The sequence below is a fragment of the Chiloscyllium plagiosum genome, chromosome 13, assembly GCF_004010195.1.
Source record: "Chiloscyllium plagiosum isolate BGI_BamShark_2017 chromosome 13, ASM401019v2, whole genome shotgun sequence".
Lineage (NCBI taxonomy): Eukaryota > Metazoa > Chordata > Chondrichthyes > Orectolobiformes > Hemiscylliidae > Chiloscyllium > Chiloscyllium plagiosum.
The window spans coordinates 28,346,479-28,369,676 of NC_057722.1; the positions used below are offsets into that span (position 1 = coordinate 28,346,479).

The following is a 23,198-nucleotide window of genomic DNA, read 5'->3' on the forward strand; positions in this document are numbered from 1 at the left end:
CTACCGTTAACCCTGTATTCTGCATTCTTATTTGTTTTTCCAAAATGGACAACCTCACACTTGGCAGGGTTGAACTCCATCTGCCACTCCTCAGCCCAGCTCTGCATCATATCTAAGTCCCTTTGCAGCCGACAACAGCCCTCCTCACTATCCACAACTCCACCAATCTTCGTTTCAAGGATGACACTTCCACATTGTTGTGAGCTTCTGCCATGAGCCTTCGTATGACTGAATAGTCTGATTCTTGACTGCTGATATTTTGCACGTGTGGCAGGAGCTTCCATGAGGTAGTGGAATCCAGAAAACTGGATTTGCTTCCCCTGTTTCATGCTCTCCTTGAAGGGCAGCAACATTGACATTGATGACTGGGAGAAGCTTTCTACTAATCGTTTAAAATGATAGCTTGTTTATCATGTTGCATGCTTTGCTGATGAAGTAGAACAGCAACAGAGAAGGAAATAAGATAAATGTTGGTAGAATAATTATTTAACAATGTAGAAATCACCTCAGGCATTCAATGAAAAGTATCAGACTTTGATTCAAAATGAGAATTCAAACTCCCCAATATTTACACACAATTTACCATTGAACCTGGGCAGGTATTACAAATTTCAACGCATTCTTCAGGGATTACAAGAGACCAGAGAGAATTTTTATTTTTTATCTCAGCCAGATTCTTGTATTGGTAATAGTTTGTAGCAACATAGGTAATTTGACATTCAAGTGAACAAATTTGCTTCATTTACAATAGAGATTTAAATTGTGAATGGTCTCTTCTTACAGCTACATTATTAATGAGATAAAAGTGTTGGTTATTATTATTTGTTGAAAACTAAGCTAAAATTGTAATTTAAATTTGTGTTATTCTTTCAACCTGTAAATGTGTTCTGCACTTGGAACAGTGGAGAAAATATAGCAATGATCAAAATGTAATTCATTGACCGAAAAGTAAAATGGTTATTTTATAGCCTTATTTTGGAAATGTTTGACCATTGATGAAACAGTATTGAGAGAGTCTTAAAATTAATATTTTTACATTTTTAGCAAAAGCAGATGAAGTATTAAAGGCTAAGGAAAGAAAAGAGGAGGATGCCAAAAAGAAGAGAGAACAAGGTAACAAAAATAAATTTTTGCAAAAACTTAACATTGTGCAGTGAACACTATGGAATGTTGTTTTCTGGTTTTCCAAAGTCACCATCAGCTTTTAAATCAATGTTGGAAAATAGGATACTGCTCATTTACTCTATAAGTCAGGAAGTTGCTAATTTAAAGATTCATGGTTTATGTTGAATACTACTAGATTTTATTGTTTAGTCGTCTAATTGTATAAGTGAAAGAGCATAATTTATTTTTAAATTTCAAAAGGCAGAATATGTTAGTGCTAAGTGCAATGCTAATGGTGTCCTGCTTGACTGAGTAATGCATTTTCTTGGGTTCAAAATCAAACCCTTATAAGTGAGAATGCATTTGAAGTATGTCTGCCTTTTACTTATTTTCTCACAAAGTCTCTTTTTAAATCACTTCTCCACTGACCAGAATAATGACGTGTCTTCCTGTTGTAAATTATTCATTATCAAGAGAACTATTTTTCTGAAATAACCAAATAACATCACCAACTGCAGGTGTAAAGGCTTTTCTTTGAAAGAAAAATAATAGAATAAATGGAATTTCCTGATCACTTAACAAGAAAGTATTATTTGTTAATACTGGAGAATATTGCTTGATCCATTCCTTTGAACAAAGTATAGACTTTGTTCTTCATTTAACTTTTCGATAAGAATATTGGAGCAGGAGAAGGCAATATATCCCACTGAACCTGCTCTGCACTCAACATGATCGCAATTGATTTTTGGCTTCAACTTCCCTTTCCCACCCAGACCTCATATTCCTTGGTTCTGTGACAAACTAAAAAGTCTATCAGAAAAATCTATGAAAAAACCTCAACGATGGCACATTTACAATCCTCTGGAACTGAAAATTTGAAACATTCATAACCATTGACACAAAGTGTGCCATATTAATCCCTTTCGTATTGCCTTAACTACCTCTTGCAAGTAGGGCCTTGAGGCTAACAAAATTTTGTTTTAATTTTGTGTCCAGCCTTGGCTCAAGATACCTTTTTAATTAAACATTAAGGAAATGACCTGACAATGAAGTGAACAATTTAAAAAGAAGAGACTTCTGTCACTGTAAAAGCTTTTCAAATTAGTTCTTACATCAAAAGAAAAGCTGCGAAAACTTTAGCGTATTTCACATGTAAACAAGCAAATACAGAGCTGTTGAAATATGAATATGAATATGTGAGCAAAGAATATCTCATTTCAAAATGCAGGATATAGCATGAACATCAAGCTTGATCTTCCATTGCAAAGCTGCACTATTGGAGGTACCATCTTGCAGATGTGCAGATTAAATCAAGGCCATAATTGCCCTTTTTGATGGATGTAAAAGATCTATTAACATTCCCTCAAAAAACAGCAAATGAGTTATCCCTGACTCTTTTGGCCAGTTTTATTGTCCAATCCATCTCGGACAAGAAAAACACCTACGACAACAGTCCCAAGGGAAACAAGATTGGTCATCTCCAGCACCAGCCAAAGTCAATATGAGAGTTTGGGAAGGGGAAAGAAGGAATCAGAGGGATGGAGACAGATCACTAACGACAGTCCTGAAATTTAATTCGGTGCTGGGAGAAATACACCTTCTGCTCCACAATATTGTGAGTAACAATATTGAAACTTACCTTTGTAATGGCAGTCTCAAGATCGCTTTAATAGAAATCTCTGTGACTATGTCTTAGGGAGTAATGATGATCTGATGGTCCTTAAAATTTTGTATTTTTAGTTTGGCACTCAACTAGCTAGAATTGCTAACCCTGCGTTAAAACTTAGTTTATGGTATATATGATTTTTTTAAATACTAAGATTTATCTGTTTAGCAGCTATCCTCAGTGAATAAAATCCTGTTCAACCTTGAAGCTCAGCCCCTGACTAATGGGTATTCACCACCTCCAACAACACATCAACAATTAAACAATGATTGGCAATTAGCAAAATCTGGATTTTTTGAATGTATTGAAGGAGAGAATCTGCCTCTTATACTGAGTAGGCTGAATTTTTTTCTTTAAAACAAAATTAGCATGTCAAAGAGCTAGTAGAATAGATTAAGACCACAGTTGTCCACACAATGAATCCCACAGGAAGGTGTAAAGGAAGGCAAGTCAATCACAGCGGCTTTCACGTACCTGGAGGCTGCATTCAAAACAGCAGTGAAGGACAGAGCAGCAGTTTTTTTTACCTTTGGCAAGAAAAACAATGATATTTTGTCAAGGGAATAATGTATATTAAAATAAATATAGAAAACATCATTCTAAAATAGATATTATATCAATATATTGGCTTTTATCAGTCTCACCTTGGAAAAAAGGTTACAACCAGAAAGAGAGAGACAGAAATTAGTGGTATTTCAGGATCCATCACATCAGTAGAGGTTGGTATACCCAGTGAGGTGAAGCATTGTAGCATTCATTGAATCATCGAGCGAAAGGAGACCCCATTCATGGGTTCCAGGTTGTAAAGCAGAGTGAATCCTCAGAGAAATACTGTCTGTAGAAATACATATATTTTTTAAAGAGGTGTTTCAAACCCTACATACAAGGCATTCCATGGAATATAACTTAGGGATCAGGGAAAATGTTGGCTGAGAATACATGCAGCCAATTTGCAGCTATACTGATTGAGGTCACCTACTGTTTGGTCACACCCTAGATATTGGATCACGTGAACCTAGAACATGCAATATCTATTTGCTGCAGTTTGCAAATGTTATTGCAGTTCCCATCTAAAAATTAGATCCCATGTACTTCAGGGATTTTTTGTTTGCAGCAGTTTCTTTCTTTTTAGATTGATACTGAAATTCATTTTGCAACACTTGGACAAACTCTGGAGAATTTTTGGTTTTTAGACATTACTCTGTAATTCAGCAGCACCCATAACCCCAATTTCACAGGATTTTAACTTAATGGAGTCCTTCCTTTTGTTTTAAAGATGAGCCACTAAACTGAAAACATTTCACAGTATACATTTAAAGCTAGAATTGGATGTATAAAAGATGCAAGTTTAAAACTGTGACTGCTTTTATTTTGTTGTATTCATTTGAAAACTTCTACCTTTTTTTTGCATCTTTGAAATTTTCTTTCTTAGTTGCTATGAAATGCAATATATGTGACTTTTGAGAAGATTTGTAGCTCAGGTTGAGATTCAGGTTGTATGTTTGCTGCTGAGCTGGAAGGTTTGTTCTCAGATGTTTCGTCACCATGCTAGGTAACATCGAATGTCATATACAAAATACCCTCAAAGGACTGTAACAGACACTACATCGAATAGACAGGCAGGAAACTAGCCACCAGGATACACAAGCACTAACTGGACACCAAAAGACATGGTCAGCTATCACTAGTATCCTTACACACAGACAAAGAAGAACACCACTTTGGGCCAACACATTCATCCTAGGACAGGCTAAACAGAGAGACACACAGGAATTCCAAGAGGCCTGGCATTCAAACCAGAACTCCCATCAATAAACACATCATTGGACCCCATTTACCGACCTCTGAGAAAAAGAACCGGAAATTATATCACCCACCACAACAGATCAAGACACATAATTAGAAAGCGGGACAGAATACCAGCGCTTACAATGGAGGCTCATTGATGATATTACCTAGCATGGTGATGAAATTTTTGAGAACAAACCTTCCAGTTCAGCAAGCAAACTTAAAACTAGATGCAATATATGTCATACAGCTTGTCAAAATCAATCTTAATGCAAAGACCTTCAGCCAACTTCTCAAAATCAGAACTTTTCACTTTCAATAAGATGACTGACATCTGTTTGAAAACAGATGTCTTTAAATCATATAACTTCTCAAAGTACATAATATATTTGGACAGTCCATATCTATTTCCTCCTCAAATTTTCTCCTCATCAATAAATTTAAGTGGCCTGGGTTGTTTAAACCAGAGGATTGTCTCCTTTGGATATCTGTGGTTTAGAACAAAGATAATCCTAGCCATATTTCAGGTGAGGTATGAAATGTCTCTGGACATAAAAGATCCCCCATCACGACTGAAAGAAGTTCAAGGGAATTGTACTGGTGTCACAACCAATATTTAACTTCAACCAACATTACTAAAAAGAACAGTATCTAGTAATTTTCTCATCATTGATTATTGGATATTGTGTCCAAAATGGTTTCATTGATTCCTTACATTACAGCAATGATGACTATAAGAAGTACTTTATTGGCTATAAAGGACTATGGAACATCCTGAGATCCTGAAAGGCACTGCTTGAATGCAAGCTTGTCTTTTGATTTACTTTTTGAGTGCTTCATAAAATACTTCAGTTAGGCTATGCAGGACATTAACAAAGAGGAAGAGAATCCTGACCATTCTCATTGTATATTTCTCATATTACCTTTTGTAAGTTCTTGCAAACTTTCCAAAGAAAATGGTATGCTTTAAGGCTTTATTACAGGCAAAACAGACAACCAGATAATTGGCATGTTGTGAAGAAGTTCCTTTGACTCGATTTCTATAAATTCAAAAAAATGAGCTGAGAGGTTCTGCCCTTTTATTGGATGCAGGAAACCCATTGAATATTTCTGTCACTCCTCTGTGAGGTAGCAGTCAAAATCAAGTCCCACTATTCCCAGAGTCATCACAAAGGGTAAAGGTTTTTAAAAGTACACAGCATTCTCCAATTTACGTATCTTTTATACTTAGCTTGACCAAAAGTATGGACCAGGTTTCCATACTTAACAAAGATGACCATGTATTACAAGTAATTAGACTCAAGCTACAGGTAATTAATTATGAACTGCTATTAATTATGGCATATAACTCTAATTATCAAAAATCTAATTGCAATGTAGACTGCACCTAATACACTCACTCAGACAGAGAAAGAAAAACGAGGGGTCTTCTGGACAGAGGGTAAGAGTGGGAAGGCAGTTCAGTTGTTTCTGTTCAGAGACATTCCTGAAATGATTTAATGATTCCATTTCTGATCAAAATGCTGCTTCTTGTTCACCCTTCTTCAGATGTTAATATTGGTTAGCAACAGGCAAGAAGTGGCTGGTTCACACTTATAAAATTGACTTATCCCTTAAAAGTCACAGCTTACAGTAACTGAAGGAGAGATAAACTAGTTTTCTTTAAGCTTAATATGGCTTTTACTGCAGAGTGCTGCTGAGCTGGATGAGAACAAAAGTCTTCTCTGCATCTTGTTCACAGCCCAAGCTACTTGAGATCCAATCATATAGCTGTTGGCAAGCAGAAGAACTTTGTCATTGATTACTGGTCACTAATCCATCGACCTCTCAGTCAGCTACTTGCACCAATCAAAGCTCCATCTATAGATAACCCCTTTGCTCCATTTCATCTGCAACAACAGTTTAATTAAAAATCACACAACACCAAATTATTATCCAACAGGTTTATTTGGAAGTACAAGCTTTTGGAACACTGCTCCTTCATTAATTACTGCTGAAACAAGCAACTGTGTAAGTGGTGCTTACCATTAGTGTGAAGTTACTTCCTTTCAAAATGTGCAACACTCCTTAGTTTTAAAGCAGTTCTTTCCTCATTATAGTCCACAGTTAGAAATACAGGGGGAAAAGAAATTGAGTCTTGACTTAACATAAAGACAATTCATGTCAAATTGAAAACTTTGTTGGCAAGGTCAACATTTGCAGTTCATAACTACTTTCCCCAGAGAAAGTAGTTGTAAACCGTCTTCTTGAATCACTGCAGTCCACATGATGTAGGTATATCTACATTGGAGTTAGGAAGGAAATTCCATACTTTTAATCCAATAGCAGTGAAGGAGTGGCAATAAAGTTCAAGACAGGATGTTACATGGCTTGGAGGGGAACTAGAAGCTAGTATTGTTCGCAGCACCTGCAGTCTTAGTCTTTCTCTGAGCTAGAGATTGTGTATTTGAAAGCTACTGACAAAAGAACTTTAATGAGTTGCTGAATTATACCTTGCATATGGTGCACAATGCTGCCACTATGCACCAGTGATGGAGAAAGTGAAAGCTTCTCACAGCAAGTGAGGTATGGATCAAGTTGTGTGCTAGATTATGTCAATTTTCCTATCTGTTTTTGGAGTCGCACTCATCAAAGCAAGTGGAGAGTATTCCACCACACTCCTGACTTGTGAACAGGCTTTAATAAAACATACTGTGAATTCTTTGCCACAGAATTCCCAACCTCTAATCTGCTCATGTGGCCACAGTATTTATATACCTGGCCCAGTTAGGTTTCTGAATGATGGTGACCTCCAAGGTGTTAATGGTGGGTTATGCAACAATGGTAATGCTGTTAAATGTGAAGGGGAGATGATTAGATTGCCTGAGATTTGTGTGGTGTGGCTGTTACTTGCTACTTATAAATCCGACCCTGAATGTTGTCCAGATCTCCATGAATTTGGAGATGGGCTGCTTCTGTACCTGATGATAAACACTGTGCAATGTGCAACATCCCTACATCCCCAACCTTAGGGTGGAGGGAAGAACGTTGATAAAGTAGTGAACCAAACACAGAGAATGCTCAAGAAACTCAGCAGGTCTGGCAGCATCTCTGGAGCGAGAATGGAAGAAATGTTTAAGGCTAGTATCTTTCTACAAACTGATAGTCTCGCCACTGATGTCACGAGAAATGCTGAATTTCTCCAGCATCTGTGTTTGTTTTGCATTTATAACATCTGCTGTATTTGGCTTTTGATAAAGTAGCTGAAGCTGGTTCAGCCTAGGATACTGGCCTATGTAACCTGATGTCTTGGAACTAAGATAATTGGTCCCCACCAACTACTACCACCTGTGTGCTAGTCATGAGTAGCACCACCTGTGTGCTACTCATGACTCCAATTTTTCTCTGTTTGAGTCCAATTTTACAAAAGCTCTTTGATATCAAATACTGTCTTGATATCAAGGACATCACTCTCACCTTGTGGGCGGCACAGTGGTTAGCACTGCTGCCTCACAGCGCCAGAGATCTGGGTTCAATTCCCGCCTCAGGCAACTGACTGTGTGGAGTTTGCACATTCTCCCCGTGTCTGCGTCGGTTTCCTCCAGGTGCTCCGGTTTCCTCCCACAGTCCAAAAAAAAATGTGCAGGTTAGGTGAACTGGCCATGATAAATTGCCCTTGGCGTTAGGTGAAGGGGTAAATGTAGGGGAATGGGTCTTGGTGGGTTGCGCTTCGGTGGGTCGGTGTGGACCTGTTGGGCCAAAGGGCCTGTTTCCACACTGTAAATAATCTCAATCTAGATCTTGTGCAGTTTTTGAACTGTAATGTTTCATACTGCATAGAACACAATTATGATTTACACTGCACTTGGAACAAACCTGTAATATTCTTTTGTCTCAACTTCTGTTAGAATGACATATATTTTGTAATTTGATTGAGGTATTATGAGCAAATAGGAGAAAGCACAGTTTGTGCTATGACCATTCATTTGTCAAAAGACACACATCACTTGTCTCATGATTGTCATAGTATAATTTAAATATGCCATATTTCAGGTCTTCTGTTCTTAAAACAAATGGTATAAATTTTAAAACATTTGGGAAAATTTGTCTTATTTCCCTATTCAAGTATCCATTCTAACTGCTAAAGCTTGTTATTACAAGATCACCAAAATGTATTATAATCTCATATCCAAAACAATTAAAGTGATGCTGTTTACTTTTATGCTTATGCAAGATAAGTTTCTGTAATTCTTGACTTCAGTGGAAACCTTTGAAACTCCTTGTTATTACAACCTTGCCTGAAATAACTTAAATGATGAATCAAGCCATGGGAATTTTCTCTAATTTCTATTGCTGGCTCTTTGAAAGGAGTCCTTTTTTTGGATTCAGGTGATCAGTCATTCATTCTGTGCTGGAATGTCCTTGCAGATTGTTGCTCCATTGCTGGCGTTACAAGGTGCTACATAATATACTCAACAACTTGCTACAGAAGGAAAGGTGTCTTAAGTAGAAGTAACAGAATCAGAATGTTAAAGAAACCAAATCAAACAAGAATAAATTTCAAGGAGATGAATTGTAAATAAACAAGATCTAATGTGAAGAATTGCCCTCAGCAAGTCAGACAGCATCAGTAAAGAAGATAAAATATCAGCATCCCAAATTTAGCCCTTCACTGTAAATGCTATAAATAAAGAGTTTCTAAGAAGGAACATAGCAAGAGTGAGGGAAGAGGGCTGGACAAATGGACTGGTGCAAACAAAGGAAAATAGAATAAATTGTTCATTTGATTGGAAAAGAGTAGGTAGTTGGCTGTCAGACTGCTGTGATTAAATGACGCATGTTTTTGAACTCTGGAAAACTAATGAGCTGCCACGTGAAGTAAATCATCTTCTGATTTGGCTCCAGTATGTCAGGAAATTCAAAGCTTTTAAAAAAAAGGGTTCTTTGGAGCACATACCACACCATCTTTCCTTCTGGACTGCAACTCTATTTTGGAGAATCACTCAATGCAATGCAACACACTCCTGGTAATAGAACAATGATTGTGTTAATGTATGTACATAATATGAGTCACTGTCTGATGACTGAAAAAGACTGCTTTTCCAAAATTCATTTTTAAAGAATGACTGAACTGCTTTTAGTATTTTTTTATTTGCTTTGCACTTGATATTCATACAGATTATGATCAATTTTGACAAAAATGCTTTAGGTATAAAAGTGGATTACAAATAGACTTTTTAAAATTCTAACTGGCTGCAAATGCCTTGGATCTGCATCTGGAGCAGCAATTAATGCTGCTTAAACAAAAATAACAGATTTAGTGACATCTTTCTTGAAAATATAATTGGTTAGAGTGTTGATTTTTTAATATTTATCCTTTTCAACTTTTTTTTGGTTTTGAACTCTGTATTTGATAATGCAGTAGTTCAAGTTTAACTTTTTCCTGCATATCTTCTCAACAAATAAGTGAATGAATGTACAATAGCATCAACTGTAATCTGCTTGAAAATCAAATTATCTGACCTCCAAGCCCTACAAAATACACTCCTGCTAGTTTGCTGTTAAATATTCAGAACCATCATGTCATGAATACAAATAGAGGACAAATTAGAATCTACAAGCGACTGACCTAGGCACTAGATTAGAGGCAAGGGGTTTGTGCTACTTTAAATCTTTTAATTACCACAGTCTTCTCTGCCAGGTGAAGGACATGCAGTATTTAGAAACTACTGGTAAATATTGTGTTCTTTGATTGAAATGAATGGGAATATGAGTCTCTAATTGGATTGCTTTATTTTTAGTCATTACGTAATCGGTTGCTCAACTTTAATTTGATCGAATTACCAGTTTTTTGTAATATTTTGAACTGGGGTCCAATGATTCTACATGCAATAGATTTTCAGAAGTACAAAATTGTGAAATTCCAAATGGATTATACATGATAATACAACATAAACTTTTGTCATAATGAGTCCTGTATGATCCATAACAGTAACTGAGGTGTTCCAATAGGGAAAAAAATCACATGGTTTTGCATTACACAGTATTTCTTTTACACCATGTAATTTTAAATAATAATTAATCTTGTGTGACAGCTGTTTAAAAAGCCCAGTGAACAATATTCATTTTCTGATCCTGGGGAATGTTTTTAATTTTTACTTGTTGACTTCAAATATTTAGTCAACAGAAGAGCAAATTGCAGTCTAAAGAATAACTTTGTTTGTGACTATTGTGCCAAAATCTACTGAGTAAAATATTAAATTAAATACAGAAAGGCATGACTTTTAAAAACCTGTGTGATGTTCTTAATTATTTACACAAGTTTCTTGCTCATGTCGAGCATTTGTGTTGCAATGCAATAAGTAACTGCATTTGAAAAATTTATTGTGTGAAGCAATTGAGAAGTTTTAATGTGATAAGGTAATGTAGAAATCCAACTATAATTTTAATTACTGTTTAGCCCTTCAACTTTCAGTGTGCTTCATAGCTTTCTGTGACTTGGGAAAATTTGATCATTATTGCATTGCAATTATGGAAAACTGCAGAGTATTTCTTGAGTTTTGTATATATAAACTCAAGATATATGAATATTACACATTCCAATTAATTGACTAGCAGCCATTAGTCCCTAATAGAGCTTGTATTCTAAAGAATGTTATTCGACCTTGAGAGTGATACTTTGAACAATCGTGCTGTCTATCTACTAATGGCTGTAGTACAGATTTCAGAGATCTATTCTAGAGTGGAAACCTCATGCTGATTAATGCCCTGTTTATTATTGAAAAGGTGTCAAATTTGCTTTTATACTTTGTCCTTGTATCTGTCAGCCTATATAATCACCAGTTTACACTACTGATGATTTTTGAAGCTGGCAGGCTATTAGAAACAGGACCATGTGGATTGTGCACCAACAATCAGTGCCTTCTCTTCTTTATGACTTGGATGCTGTGCAGAGAAAGCATAGAAACTGAATTGAAAAGAAACTGCACAAGCTCAATCACTGTAAATGCAACCATTATTGGCAATATTGCTTGCGTGTACACAGATTTGTATTTGTTGGGGACATAATTTCATCTTTAGCAGGCCTAACTGTTGTGCAGAAGTGTAAAGAATGGCTATTGAGAATGAAGTCATGTTTTTAATTATGTTGCATTTGAGAATGATGGCCCAGCATTGGTTAATGACCAATATGCTCCAAGCTCGAAGTCCTTTGGGACTTCAATCTACAATTGAGGTTGTATCTCAGTCAGCTTAGAGTTCAAGCATACTGGATGATTTTGAGTTATCTCAGATTGAATAATTAGTATGCAAATTCAGTATCCTGGTGGAATACTGAATTTAGCATTGGTGACTATCTACCATATTTATGTTTATCCTCCATTCTACAATGGAATTCAATTCAGTGAGTAATCAAGAGTGCAAGTGTTTCAGGTATTTTTACTTGTATTCTTGTGCTTGAATGTTGCAGCAATCTTCATTGTGTTTATTGCAACTAACAGTCTGACTGCCTGAGGAATTTCAACAAGTAACTGTTGAAATATATGTTTTATTGTTTTCCAACATTAAATCTGTCTCAGTTCTTGAACAAGAGAAAAAGGAAGCAAAAATTTGTTCCTTGGTAGCATCATTTGCTGTGCTGTGAGGAGTTGCACGAGGACTGGTCAAGATAATTTGAGTTTCAATATGCTCTTATTTTTTAAAAATTCTACTCACTGCTCAATAGCACAACTAAGAAAACATTTTGGTTTACAAATTCAATTGTGTACACAGAACTTAATCCCACTACCATGTGGCACAGCTTTTTGAAATATCAACTTGCTGCTTAATGCAACTTCATAAGTGTTATGCTTAAAAGGAATTACTATTGATAGCACTTGCATTTTGATTATTGAGGTGCCAACAAAACACATTTGGTGTGTATATCAAAACATTGAAGGAATTTAGTTCTGTCACTAAAATCTTCTGGAATACTTTTACAAATAAAAAATAAATTCAAATAAAATATGTTCCACACACTTTTTGGAATGATTATAAATAAAACTATTTTTAAAAACTCTACCTTTTACTTTTAAAGCTGCTTATACCCTTTTGTTTGATGTTTACAAAGGGAGGTAGTGCATCTGTGTTGGATTGATTAGTTATGCCTGGTTTGTAACCAGCAAATCAGGGTTATACACTCTTGGGAAATAAATTTGGCAGAAAATCAGCATGAGAAGATTTAATTATCACTTGGAGACCTTTCCCTTTTCCAAGCCAGTGATCCTGAAACTGTCAGTGTAACAGGGAAATCTGTGTAGACGCCAAGCTTCACTTCTCAATTTGTCCTTCCACATGATGATAAGCCAAGCAATTACAGGTTTATTGATTTTTCATCATGGCAAATTTTAAGTTTTTTTTGAAAAGGCAAAGGTGATTAAGTGTTTCCCCTTGGTTTAGTATAAAAGAGAACTATGGCAGAATCTAATATCCAGGGGTCGACCTTTCCAGGCAGATAATGTGGTGTCTTGCTCGCGTGCTAAATAGATGATTCGGGGTACAAACGTGATAGGATATCTGTGGAGACAATTTAATTTGCTCTCTTTATATGAACAAGTCATGTGGCACATGGTACTGAAACTTTGGTTGAATGAGCTTGAGAGTAAAACCCACATGGCCTGAGAGAGTAAATGGGTCCAGCTATTATCTAATAGGGTTAGAGTCATAAAGCACAGCATTGACCAGAATCATACTGCAGTGAGCCTGTTTAACGGGAACACTTTTTTATTGGGCAGAGAAATGGAAAATGTATCATGACGTATTAATTAATCAAAATACTGTGTTTTTCTGACTTCCAAAACTCAAAATCTACATCAGTTTTCACATGTAGTATGCTGGAAGTAGGAATTTTTAAATTGTCATGCCGTCTATAGAGACATCTCACTTACTAAATAGAGTATTTGATAGTGTTTAACAGCAAACATCTTAAATATCTTACATTTGATTTATTCTGCTGGCAGTAAACCCAAATTAGAATCTTTCTGTTCTGCATATTAATACATTAATTTTGTCAAAATTAACTGAGAAGAGCCAATTAAATAGTTTTCTTCATGTCTTGCTGCCAGCAATTGTTTTTAACAAAAAAGAAAAAAAGGCAAAACATTAAGTTAATTTAAGAAAAGCCCATTTACCTGTAATAATGATCTTATTGACTGCTGGTTAGCATATAACTGACTGAATTGTTCAGTGTTTGTTGATAAGTACGGCTGATGCAGGGATACATATTTGGTTAAAATGAACTCTTTTCACAAAAAAGTATTGAATCAAATTACTGAGAAAAAAATTTCTCACCTCAATTCTTGATCACCTAAGCCTTCGGTGCCGTTGTTAACTCTTATAACAGGAACAAGAGCAGACCATTCAGCCAGTCAAGCCTGCCTCACCATTCAGTATGATCATGGCTGATCAATCACTTCAATGCCCTTTACTCACCCCAGCCACACAACTCCGTCAATCATGGTCATCAGAAATCTATTAATTGCTGCCTTAAACATATTCAAAGTCTGAGCCTTCATAGTCTTCTTTGGTAAAAAATTCCATTGGTCCACAACCCTCAAGAGAATAATCACGCCTCATCCCAGATGATCTAGCTTCATACTTCCAGTCATGTCACACGATGCTTTATGTTCTATCACAGAGTTTGCTCTACAATATGACAATACTTTGCAAATGCTATACTCAACCAGTCTCCTCTCATTCTTCATGGAGTTTGAACCACCTTCCTCAACTCCCTACCTGTGCCATGCTTCTTGACAAGAATCTATTCTCTACACAGCCAAGCCAACCAAATGGACTTTTTGGTTGACAGGTAACTGACATGAGCTAGGCCTCAGAAGCAAAGTATTGACAGTTCATTATTTGGACGCCAAACCCCAGCTGTTTCCTAATTATTCTCAGAACAACCTTACATTAGAACAGCACCATAATGAAAGCTGGAAACACAACAGCAGTGCTAGCACTCAACTACCACCACCATTTCAGAGGTCCACTGTATTATTTTGTCACATGTGTTTACTTCAAAGAAGATCATTGTATTGTCACTCTAATTTTCTTCATTTACAGAGAAGTAGTGGCCACTGATGAGAATGTTGGCCACGTTTTATCTCTTACTACTGCCATAAACTTTGAATTCCCATCAACCCTTAAACAATGCCATTGGAGATTGATTAGCATGTTTCTGTTGTTTCAATGACTGGATTGGCATGTTTACAAACTTCAAAAATTTAATTGTTTGGCCTGATGGTAATTATGTATTTAACTATGCGTTTCATGAACTTATATCTCAGTAGGTTGCATGTTAAAATTCAAGTGGTGTTTGACATTTAAAACATTAGGTGTCATCATGCACTTTGCCATATTATAAAATGCCCAGCTGTTTCATGCAATATTTAATAACTCAGTCACTGCTTATATATAAAGACTGCAACACTACCCAGCTGCATTGCCTATTTGTGACATCTGTGATGTAACATTATAATGTCACTATTATTGACATTAGCACTTTGTTGAGTGTGAGAAATGTGTTTATTTAGTTTATATTTCCTTAACTTTGTCCTGTGAATTTGCACCTGTACCTTTTAACAGATCACTTTTTGAATCTTCCAAAATATTCTTGAGTAATTTTTAGAATTAGCAGAGTCCCTTTTACCCGAAGATGTGTTCAAATCCAGCTTTGATTAATTAGATAAAAGTCTTCATCAGGTCTAAAATAGAAAATTAGTTGAGTTGAATTTAATGAGCAGAGATCTCCAACACAGGATTACCATTTTTTTTTGCACTAAATGCATTCAGAGACCATAAAGGTTACTTATGCAGCAAATGGAAAAGCCCAGTTTGAGATTGGTGCTTTGTCTCAGTGTTATTAGGACAGATAGCAATACTTTTCCCTTCAGGACTGCTATGTTCCCTCTAAATGTTTCTGCCATTCATGGACCTGCAAGGTCCAAGGCATGGCAGCAACATCTGGAACCAGATATTAACATGCCCATGGCAAGCATGGATCCTCCGAGCCCAACTTAGATCGAGCATTGATTGACAACTTATTAAAATGCTTTCATTGGGATTAACTGGCATTGGCAAGGCTAGCATTTTTTTGCCCAGCCATACTTACCCATGAGAAAGTGGTGGTAAACTGTTTTCTCGAACTGCTGTCATCTATCTAGTGTTGATGCACCCACAATACAGTTAGGAAGGGAGTTCCTCACATTAACAAACCAGTGATAATGAAGATACAGTAACATATATTTCCAAGTCAAGGTAGTAAGTGGTTTGGAGAAATTTGAAGATGGCAGTGATCCCATGTATCCGCTGACTTTGTCCTTCCAAGTAATGAAGGGTATGGGTTTGGATTGTGCTTTCAAAAGAAGCTTGGCCGCTGCCACTAAATGCCAGAGGTGAAGGGACTGAATGATGATGAATAGGGTGCCAATCAAGCAGATTTTTATGTTCAGGTTAATGTCAAGCATTCCAAGTGTCGTTAGAGCTGCACTCCCCCAAGCAAGTGGAGGAATTCCAGGATTTTGACTCAGCAACAGTGAAGGAATGATGATATATTTGCAAGTCAAGATGGTGAGTAGCTTGAAAGGGGTCTTGCAGGTATTGGTGTTCCCATGTAGCTGATGCCCTTGTCCTTCCAGATGGAAGTAATTGCAAGTTTGAAAGATGCTATCAAAGGATTTCTGGTGAATTTCTGCAGTGCATCTTATAGGTTGCATACACTGCTGCTACTGAGTGTTGGTGATGGAGGAAGTGAGTGCTTGTAGATTTGGTGTCAATCAAGTGGACTGCTTTGTCCCGGATAGTATCAGGCTTTAGAGTGTTGTTGGGGCTGCACCCATCCAGACAAGTGGGGAATATTCCAACACACTCCGGACATGTGCCTTGTAGATAGTGGACAGGCTTTGGGAAGTCAAAAGATGAGTTACTCTCTGTGGTATTCTTAGCCTCTGACCTGTCTTGTAGCCACTGTTTATGTGGCAAGTCCAGTTAGGTTCCTGGTCAATGGAAACCACAAGGATGTTAGTAGTAAGGAATTTAGTGATCTTAACATCATTGTCAATGTCAAGGAGCAATGGTTAGATTGTCATTTATTGGACTTGGTCATTGCCTGGTATTTGTGTGGCATGAAATGTTACTTGTGACTCGGTGGTCCAAGTCTGAATATAGTCCAGATCTTCTTGCATTTGAACATGGACTGCTTCAGTACCTGTGGAGGCATGAATAGTGCTGAACATCACTGAAAACTGCTTGTGACCTAATGATGGAAGGAAGGTCATTGATGAAGCAGCTGATGATAATTGGGCTGAGGACACCATCCTGAGGAACTCCTGCAAAGATGTCCTGGAGCTGAGATAACTGACACCTAGCAACCACAACCATCTTTCTATGCAGCCTTGACATAAAGAGCTGTCACTCTCACCTCACCTATGGAATTCAGTCTTTTGTCCATGTTTGAAGCAAAACAAATAATGAGGTCAAGGGTTGAATGACCCTGGTGGAGCCTAAACTGGGTGACTGTGAGCTGGTTATTGCTGAGCAGGTACTGCTTGATTGCACTATTGGTGTCACCTTCCATCACTTTACTGATTATTGAGAGATGACTAATGAGGTGGCGGGGTTTGTTTGTCCTACTTTTCATATACCTGGGCAATTTTCCACATTGTTGGGCAGATGCCAGTGGTGTAAATGTCCTGGAAGAGATCGGTTTGGTGAGCGTCAAGTTCTGGAGCACTAGTCTTTAGTACTACCGTTGGTATGTTGTCAGAGTCAAAATCTTTGCAGTATCCAGCATTTCCAACCATTTCTTGATATCATATGGAGTGAGTCAAATTGGCTGAGTGTCTGCGTGTGTGTGGAATTTGCAAATTTTCCCTGTGTCTGCATGGATTTCCTCCCACAGCCCAAAGATGTGCAGGCTAGGTGGATTGGCCATGTTAAATTGCACATTGTGTTGAGAGATATGTAGGCTAGATGGATTCGCCATAGGAAATGCAGGATGACAGGAATAGGGTGGGTCTGGGTGAGATGCATTTTGGAGGGGCAGTGTGGACTTGACATCTCTTGCTCATGGCAGTCTCCAGAAGGACATTTATTACAAACCCACAGACTCCCATAACTACCTGGACTACACCTCCTCCCAACCAGTATGCTTCAAAAACTCCATCCCATTCTCCCAATTCGTCCGCCTCGTCCCTCTCTCGGACGGGGAGACATTCCACTCCCAAGCATTCCAGATGTCCACCTATTTCGAACAATACGTTTTCCTCCCTTCCACTCCTCCCTGCGACAACTGGATTCATTCCTCCCACTGACCAACCAGGTTTTACCCTCTACTTATCTTCACCCATCCCCACTTCACTACCCTGCCCCCACTACTCCCTTTATCTGTAGCTCCCCCTACACCTGCCCCCAGTCCTGAAGATGGGTTACACCTGAAACATTGACTTCTCCACCTCCTGATGTTGCCTGGCTTGCTGTGTTCTTCCAGCCTCCTGCCTGTTTACTATAGGCTGCGACAGTGTCTTGGATATGTTTTACGAATCTGACTCCCCATCTCTTCTTAGATCCTTGACTAAATGTTTTTGTTAAGACAGATGAGCAAAGTGTCAATTTTAACGCAACTGCTTTTTTCTTATAAATTTCTACCCCCATGTCATTAGCACTTCTTTAATTTCTTTAGTGGAGAATTATGTTGCATTGAAGGAATACAATCGTGTTCTGATTATGTAAATTGCAAATGCACAGATTTTCAAAATACATAGCTATGTTGTTTTCCATATCCAATTTCCTCTGTGCTTTCTTCATTGCTTTTCTACTTAATAATAATGGCATTTCAATGGACACTACATCCTTAGAAATAAAATGATTGATTCTGGCTATATAAATAAGGAATAACCATGCTTTTCAAAGCTCTTTACATGTTACCATTCCCAAATCTGAAACACGTCAAACTCACAAGTTCCTTAACCTTGTCCATGTCCTCCTTATTCAGAGTCTAGGTCACATTTTAGCCTGCCCATTCCACAAAAGATAGACACGCATTTGCAGTCCAGTACTACACAATTGAAAGACTCTGCCACCAAAAATAAAATCACGAGGTGGAAACATCTTGTGACCAATACATTGCTCTCTCTTTCATCTTTGTCGTCGTCTTCTTCCATTAAATCTTCCGTTGTGTTTAGTTAATTATCATATTTGGGACAGTTCCTGGCATAGTGGTATTTTGAATCACATCTGGAACATTGATTGACTTACACCTGGAAAATGTCTGGGGTTCATTTGCTTATGGTAAATCCCAAAGTCTCTTTACTTTCTACAATTACCAAACAATTTTTGTCTTATTTTATATTAGTTACAAATCTTCTTTTGTATTGTATCTAGATGGTCTCACAATTTGTTAACTCTTCTATCCTCTATTTTCTGTTGTATCACTGCCTCCATTGTATGCTGTGGGGAAGGAGCGCTGGAATGATGGAATGCTGCAGGAAAGAGTGTTTTCTTAGGAATTATTTTAGTTCTTCTGAAACTTATTCTGTGTACCTTAATTCACAAATTTAACTTGTGTTCAAATCATCAGGTTTCATTTCTGAACAAACTTTGCTTCTTATCTTGCTTCTGTATGGCAATGAAAGTGTTAAGGCCATACCTTGATTCTTCTATGATCAAGAAGCAATCAAGTTCAGATTGCAACTTCGTTGTTCCACTGGTTATAAGATTCAGAAAACAAGGGTGGAAAATTGTATCCCAAAACTTTAAATTTTGACTCAACCATTCTCTGCTAGCGTTAGACTCCAAGAGACAACTGTTAAAACCGAATTCAAATCCACTATTTTAGGTGAGAACATTATTTCCATTAGCTATACGCCATAACACTCACACCCCACTGATTATTATCTCCCATATTTATACAAACAATTCATGCCCATTAACTCTTAATTAGTATATCCATCACCTGTTCCCTCATTCTGTTAGGTCTCTGGTACGCCTTCAAACCATATTAGATGATTATAGTGGCACAGTGGTAATATTATTGGACTAGTTATTCAGAACCCCAGGGAATTTTTACACATCCAGCATTTCTGGAAGAAAAAAATCGAAGTTGTTCAACAAGATCAGAATGTGCTTCAGAGCTGAAAAGAAAATGGGAAAACGCCAGTTCAACGAAAAATGATTTAAATTTGAGATACTTTCTGAGTAAAGAGCAACCATTGGGAACTAGGAGAATGCATATACTGATGACGAAACTGATTAGTTGAATTTGAATCCAAACGTAGCAGATGGTGAAATTTGAATTCAGTTTTTATAAATTGGAATTAAAAGCCTGCATAATGGCAACCACTGTCAATTGCTCTAAAAACCCACCTTGTTTATTAATGCCCTTTAAGGAAGGAAATCTGCTTTGGCCTATATGTGACTGCAGTCCGAAAGCAATGTTGTTGGTTGCTAACTGTGTGAGCAGAGTAGAAATGGGCAATAAATGCTAATCTTGTCAATGGGCCACATTCCATGAATGAAAAAGAGTCAAAGCACTGCACTCAAAACCATGGTGCTCAGAACCCTTATTTTTACTCTTTTTGTGATGAACTTCCCTTCATTAAAAGTACCTGAATTCTTAGAATGACAGACTGCTATTCACGTGTGTGTCTCTGGCTTAAAGGCTGCAGGACAGTTGTTGTTAATAAGATTCAGTATGTTTCTTGTTTCTCCCAGCACTTTAAGAACACCATCAGAAGAAGAATATTCCAGAAAGAATATAAGAAATCCAGATTTTATTCATTAATGGTTGCTAATCACTTTTCAACAAATACAGTACAATTGAAATGCTTATGTTAATTAACTATACATTGCTGGCTGCTCCTCAGTTGTAGTTTAGCAATGTTTCAGAGATTGTAAGTGTGGTTATGTGACAGCACAAAATAACTGTTTTCAAAGATAATATATGAATATAGACAATGCTCGTCTCTTTCTCCTGTAAGACTGACAAAAAACATGTATTTGTAAAAATGTCTCCAAAAAGAAACAGCTCATGTAAATCTTAAAGTAAAATCTAAAATGCAGGATTGCATGAATCTTCTACTTAACACCATCTTCTTGAATTATTTTCATATCCCATGTAAAAGTCTATTTCATTCTCCACCTTGAACATCGTCAATGACTGATCTTCCACTGTTCTCTGGCACAGGGGATTTCAAAGGTTCACCACTCTCTGAATAAAGAAGTTCCTCCACATCTCAATCCTAAATGGCCTTTTCCTTTGCCTGAGATTGTGTCCCCTGGTTGTAAACACCTCTTCACTACCACTCTTTCAGCCAGGGGAAGTATCCCACAACTACCCTGCCAGTCCCCGTAAGAATTTCTTACATTTGAATTAATCACCTCTTATTCTTGTACACACCAGAGAACTGAAGATCTGTTTAATCTTTCACATAGGATGATCCCTTCATCCCAGGAATTAGTTTAGTGACCCCCTTATTGCACTTCCTGTATGTCAAGGATATTTTTCCTTTGGTAAGGAATGTAGAACTTCACACAATATTCGAAGTGTAGTCTCAATTGCAGTGACAATAGTCACATCAAAATATATCATTTTGTACTCCTGTGCCTGTAACAACTATAACCATCTTCTTTTCTATTAGCTTAAGCATTAGAAAGTATTCCCTTGATTCTCATTGACATCATGTTTGCTCTGACTCACAAATGATGCCACACTTGGTCATATGCTACCTAACATTGAGGGCAGTCACTCTCCCCTCACCTGATAATGACAGTGGCTTGCTACTGACCTGCTAGTAAACATTGTTTTCCACAACACTAATGTCTACCAATCCTTCAAAGTCAAAATTTCTACTCATGCTGAAGAAAATTTCCCGGCAATAAATTTACAGCCCAGAGAAATAACTAATGAGTAACAAAAATTCAATCTCAATGTCACAAACATTTTGTGAAACGAATACATAGTCACAGATGAATCATGGAGGTCTTTGTGTGAACTCAATAGCCAAGAAGCACTGTTGCCTCTTATCAGTTGTGTTAGCACTTACATTGTTGTCAAATTTGTATGGGACCCTGACATGAAATCGCATTAAAATGTATCATTTAAAATTTGAGTCATGCCTGCTGTGCGCATGGCAAAAACTGCCTTTTCAACTGATGATAATAGCTGTGCCTACTGCTCTGACTGTAAGTAAATAGAATTAACTTCTTGTTAACAATTATACAGTTAAAATGCTGAACTTTCTTGTTAAGACTGCTGGCTGCTTTGGTTGATTGATTGCTTGTGTGTTATTAACAGCTATTTGTCCTTGTAAATGACAACGTATTATATTTGATTTCAGTAAGTCATTCTAAAACCCTGATTTTCCATCAGTTAATAGAAATTTGTCTTGACTACATACTTTCATAATGGATCTATTAACCTCAATGTATACCCTAATTAAAATTCATGGTTGAGTAATTTAACTGTGTCCTAAAGAACATTGTCTTTGCTTGAATGGGCAGCCACAATTTGATACAGGTATCTGGTCTTTTATCATGGAGTTATTAAATTGCATATATGTATTGGGTGTCCTGGTGCAGCTCGCTACTGAAAGAACATGAAGCGGAGGTGTGTGCTTAAACGTTTAAGAGCAGCATTGGGAATAGATTGAATGATGGGGGAATGTAACCTCTATGATGTCAATAAGGGGAAAGGTGCACTTCTGATTCTTGCAGGTTCAGTTAAGTATATTTTTCTAGTTTGCAACCTCCAGTGGTCGTTTTTAGGACCACTTGATAGGTCACATAGGTTTAGTTTTAATTTACCTTGGTGTCCAGCACTTTTTGTGTTCAGAGCAACCCGGTGTTGCAGAGGAAGCTTAAGAAAGGCTATATGTCTCTGATTTGAATAACAAAGGAACTAATTCTTAGTTTATTGTGGGCCTTGGACACCAGCTATTTGCACCATAATTGTGGAATATGCCTAATACAACTTGAAATGAGCATGCAGTCCCTGCCTGCCATATTGGAGACTTGTGAGGTCTTTCAGTTTCTGAAAAATAGATGCTGCAGTGTCAAAGTCCTTGCCTTATGGATCGTGATGTGTGAATTCCACCAGACACTACCAGTAAACATGAAAAATAATTTCTTAAATGGTAACTGTGATTAATGAGCACTGTCTTCCTGTCTATGACTTTGTGACTTGGCAAATTGCTTTTATCAAATTAGCATCTTCCTCTAATTGAGAAGAATAATGGCCTGAATGTTGTGTGGAAATAACAGTGAAACTTTCAGTACTCATTGCCAATATTCTACAAAAACTTGAAGCAGCTTTAAGCATCTGCACATGTGCAGAATGGCACAAAAATTCAGAAGTTGCTGCCTGTGATTTGAGACTCCTCCAGCAATTGCATTATTGAAGTTCTCCCAGAGCGCAATCTGAAAGCAATCAGTCAATTGATGAGCACGTCCACTTTTATACCAAAACATCTTGCCTTAAAAAAAGATGCCATGTTAAACGATGTACTAGCTTCATAAGATACAGCCTCACTGACCTTGAAAAGCTAATTTTATCTTTCCGAATGGCAGAATTCTCCATTATAAGAAATTTTACTTTTTTTGTTTAAAATTCTATTGATATTTTAGTTTCAAT

The 23,198-nt window shown here is 37.2% G+C and overlaps 1 protein-coding gene across 1 annotated transcript in view; it reads left to right on the forward strand.

The window, feature by feature from the left end:
• Positions 1–23,198, forward strand: part of LOC122556362 (serine/Arginine-related protein 53-like) — a 434,162-nt gene that overhangs the window by 356,498 nt on the left and 54,466 nt on the right. Inside the window, exon 5 of the mRNA XM_043702996.1 lies at positions 1,045–1,113. Within this exon, the coding sequence (XP_043558931.1) occupies positions 1,045–1,113 (69 nt within the window). The remainder of the gene's footprint in view (positions 1–1,044; positions 1,114–23,198) is intronic.